Consider the following 4,485-nt stretch of genomic DNA (forward strand, 5'->3'; position numbering starts at 1 on the left):
GTGGTTATATATAATAAACTACTTATTACTTGTACTACTTGTACTACTATTCCTACGTCGCGGTTTGTCACTTATCGCGGGGCTTCAGGGTACAGATCTCCCGCAATAAATGAGGGACTACTGTACAGTAATTTGTTTATGCTGCTCTTACATTCACATTTATCCCGAACACTTGCAGGTGTGTGAGACCCTGTGTGAACATTTTTGGTTCGAAACAATGTCTAGACTATAACTGGGCTAAATTTGGCCTAAAGTAAAAATTTAGTTATATTCTGGTGCCCAAGGTCGCAGGTACTCATCGGTATGGACCATGGAACACTTTGTCATCTGTACTCGCCACATGTTGGGCAGCTGTTTGATACAACCACCCAGCCTCACATAAACACACAACATGACCCCTGTAACACTACTGCTCCATTCTTAATGCTACCACTTATACTCTCTGGTGCATATTTTACATCTGCCCATTAACAAATGAACCCTCTACATTCATCACTGATATGCACGTTGTCTAAACTGCATCCGTGTCTTACCATTCCTTCCTGAATGTTCTGTCAGTTACCTCTTAAAAAGAGATTAAAATAAATGTATTTTCTTCTTTTGCCGACAGTTGTATTTAAGCTACATATTTACCAAGAGCACAGTTAACTCTAAATGACAAAATGCCAACTTTAACTTTTTTTTTTCTTTAAGTGATGACCTCCATGACGTAACAGTCCATCTGGGTGTGTACAGCCTGTCTCATATCAACCCCACTGAAGTGACTCGATCGCTTGATCGAATTATCTGCCATCCTGAATACAACGATTTTACCTTGGACAATGACATCTGTCTTCTGAAGCTGTCAGCTCCTGTGAATTTTACAGAAGCTATAAAACCAATCTGTCTGGCAGGAAAATACAGCACTTTCAATGATGGTCTTAGAAGCTGGATCACTGGTTTTGGCATGACTGGTAAGTTAGCCCACCTAAGGTTAATTTCCTTTAACAACAGTGTTTCTGAATATGAAACAAAACTCTTATTCTTTCAATTAGGGTCTGGATCACTATCCAACACTCTGCAAGAAGCAAAGGTACCGATAGTGGGAAACAACAGGTGCTCATGCTACTTAGAAGGCTTCTCTGAAATCACAAACAACATGATATGTGCTGGACTTAAAAATGGAGGCAAGGACTCATGTCAGGTGATTATCCTTTGTGTGTGTGTGTGTGTGTGTGTTTGAAAGGTCTTTTTAACTATAAAGTGAGGTAAAATACTTTTGGAAACTGGTCTTTGCATCTAATGCTACTTTAGGTTTCTTAATGTGTGGACTTGGTAAAATGATTTAAGTCATACATCAGAGTCAGAGTTTCTTTATTGTCATTCGCAACACATGTGGTACATATGGTGGAACGAGATTGTGTACTCAAAGTCCCAGTTACATCCAACAATCAAATGTCAAAGAAAAACAGTAATAAGAACTAAGATGAACTAAGAAAAACATCAGCTAAAAATACGCTAAGCACTAATAGCGTAAAAACAATACAGCGAACAGCAGCATGAACATGAGTCTGTGTGAGCAAATGAGTACGAATGAACACATCAACATGAAACAGATCAGCAGTAACATGATGTGATTTTTCACAATGATTATTCTGGTTAGAGATTCATGAGTCTAACAGCCACAGGGTATAAGCTGTTCCTCAGTCTAGTGGTTCTACACTTAATGCTCCTCAACCTGAGAGGAGCGAGGCAAAAAAGTGTGTGTGCTGGGTGAGTGGGGTCCTTCACGCTGCAGGTGGCCCTCTTCCTGCATCTAGAGGTGTAGATGTCTAGATGCATGTCTAACTAACTCAACAAATCTTTTCACAGCTATATATTTATAAGAGAGAAATCAAAATTATAGGTTAATATTTTTTTCAATACGACTAAAAAAAATTATGACATTTCATAATGGTCATTATTCTGAAGAAAGGACTCCATGGCAGTAACAACTGCCACCTGAGCTGAATTGTTCTAATCACTAAACACATCTTAACACTGACCCATTTATTTTGAATCACCTGGTGGGTCCAAACCTTTGTCTGGTACTATATAAAACTTTTCCTAATTGTCCCACAAGAACACAAGAACACAAGGCTTTGTGTATTGGCAAGCATGAAAATAAAACAGGTGTAATAGATCCTTTCGTTTAAATGCTGTACATGAGGTTTTTTCTTTGTTCTTCTCTTTTTACCAAGTACAATGAGAACTGAAAGTCTGAGTGCATCATGTTATATAATTCTTCAGCTCAGCTGGATTTAGTAGTGTCGCGTAAAAAAAGGCCATCCCACGACAGTCTACACAAAGGAAACACAAAACAACCATGCCATCCTGAACACACCCGATCTCATCTGAGCTTGGAAGCTATGCAGGGTCGGACCTGGTTAGTACTTGGATGGGAGACTGCCTGGGAATACCAGGTGCCAAAAGCTTTTTAGGGGCCGAGATGGTGTAGAGGTAAAGCAGCCAACCTGGGACCAGAAAGTCACAGGTTCAACTCCCTGCCATGTCCACATGCAGTGGTATCTTTGAGCAAGACACCTGCTCCCTAGGTGCCTACAAAGCTGCCACCTGGGTGTATCTCACATGTGATGGGTTAAATTCAAATAACTATTTTTGTCTGTATAGAAACTAGGGATGGGGCCGATCCGATCCAGTATCGGATCGGCCCCATCGTATATATTTTACGTATCGGATTTTCTGATCCACCTGTCGATATTTTCGATCCATGATGCATGTTGACTTCAAACTATGGAATGGATTTCCTGAACGGCGGCGTGTCTCATGAACCCAGAGTAATAAGACCCGCCTCACATTCTGGAAATCCATTTCATAGTTTGCAGCCAGCTACAACGTGAGGACTGAGTTAGCAGTAATGTGGTTAACAGCTAACCAACTTTTCATCTAAACATGTCCGCTGTGTGGAAATATTTTACTCTAGAAACACACAAAACAAGACAGCAACGTGCAATGTCTGCAGAGCCATAGCGCCACATTAAACCGCGGTGAAGTTAGTTTTACGATGGACATTCGAGCTCTGTGGTTTCAGCGGGGCGCTGCTCTTTGCTCAACACACAACAAGCGACTCGACCCCGGGCAGCCGCGTCCAATCTGCCCCGCTCAGTCTGCCCGTCTATGAGGAGGGACAGACTGAGCGTGGCTGCCCCAAATCAGGCTGCTTGCTTCGGATTGAACAAGAAAAAGGCATCGCTGAAACCACAGAGCTCAAATGTTTACAGAGAAGTTGCTAAACTTCATCATGATTCATGACCAACCACTATCAGTTGTAGAAAAAGAAAGATTTCACAGTTTGATATTTGCATCCAAGATATAGTTTAACCTCCAGGAGATATTTATCAGTACAACAGTAGGCAATCATAAAAAACATCCATCCATCCATCCATTATCTTTACCCGCTTATTCCATTTTGGGTCATGGGGGTCGCTGGTGCCCATGTCCAGCAATCACTGTGCGAGGGGCGGGGTACATCCTAGACAGGTCGCAAGTCCATCACAGGGACACATAGAGACAAACGAGACAAACAAACAACCATTCACTCTCTCACTCACACCTAGGGACAATTTAAAGTTACCAATCAGCCTTACATGTATGTTTTTGGTGTGTGGGAGGAAACCGGAGCACCCGGAGAAAACCCACGCATGCACGGAGAGAACATGCAAACTCCACCCAGAAGGCCCCTGGACCGGGGTTTGAACCAAGGACCTGCTCGCTGAGAGGCAGCAACTATACCAGTTGCGCCACCGTGCTGCCCATAAAAAAACATATGATTTGAAAATTATATTAAAAACAAAAACAGCTACCTAAACAAGTTAAATCTGGTCCTCTGGACATTCAAAAAAACAAAACAAAGCAAAACAACAAAAAAATGTAGAAACGTTTCGTCTCTCATCCGAGAGACTTCCTCAGTCTGAGGTGCTGTATTCAGCTCAGTCTCTTAAATAGCACCTTCTCAGAGTGGATCAACCAGTTTTGCTGCTGACAACCAAAACCAGCTGCTCACATGCTCAAGAAGGACCATCAGCCTAACGATGGATCATTAGCACACTGATGGCTGTTTACTATTCACGGCTATTGACCGTTTTCTGTACCACAGACTGTACCCAGGGGAGGCCACACCTAGTCTGTATGGTTTACCTAAAATCCACAAACAAGGTGTAACTTTAAGACCAATTGTTAGAATGATTAACTCTGTCACTTACAATGTTTCCAAATATCTGGAGTCTGTACTCATCCCTTTAGTTGGCAGCTCAGAACACCACATACAGAACACCATGGACTTTGTGGATAAGGTGAGGGATGTCATCATGGAGACTGATGAAACAATGGTCTCTTTTGATGTCACATCACTCTTTATGTGCATTCCTGTTGATGATGCAGTAGAGGTGGTCAGTTTAAAATTAAAATCAGACACCACTCTGAGCAGCAGGACCACGCTTTCCACAG

General features: G+C 42.0%; 1 protein-coding gene and 1 pseudogene across 1 annotated transcript in view; both read left to right on the plus strand.

Moving 5' to 3' along the window:
• Positions 1-2,234, plus strand: part of LOC119420856 (chymotrypsin-like protease CTRL-1) — a 16,186-nt gene extending 13,952 nt beyond the window's left edge. Inside the window, exons 3-5 of the mRNA XM_037688283.1 lie at positions 694-953; positions 1,035-1,183; positions 2,220-2,234. Coding sequence (XP_037544211.1) covers positions 694-953; positions 1,035-1,183; positions 2,220-2,234 — 424 coding nt within the window. The remainder of the gene's footprint in view (positions 1-693; positions 954-1,034; positions 1,184-2,219) is intronic.
• Positions 2,235-2,342: 108 nt separating this feature from the next.
• LOC119421373 lies at positions 2,343-2,444 on the plus strand (annotated as a pseudogene).
• Positions 2,445-4,485: the final 2,041 nt, after the last annotated feature.

This window comes from Nematolebias whitei, chromosome 1 (genome assembly GCF_014905685.2).
Source record: "Nematolebias whitei isolate Nwh7 chromosome 1, NemWhi1, whole genome shotgun sequence".
NCBI lineage: Eukaryota > Metazoa > Chordata > Actinopteri > Cyprinodontiformes > Rivulidae > Nematolebias > Nematolebias whitei.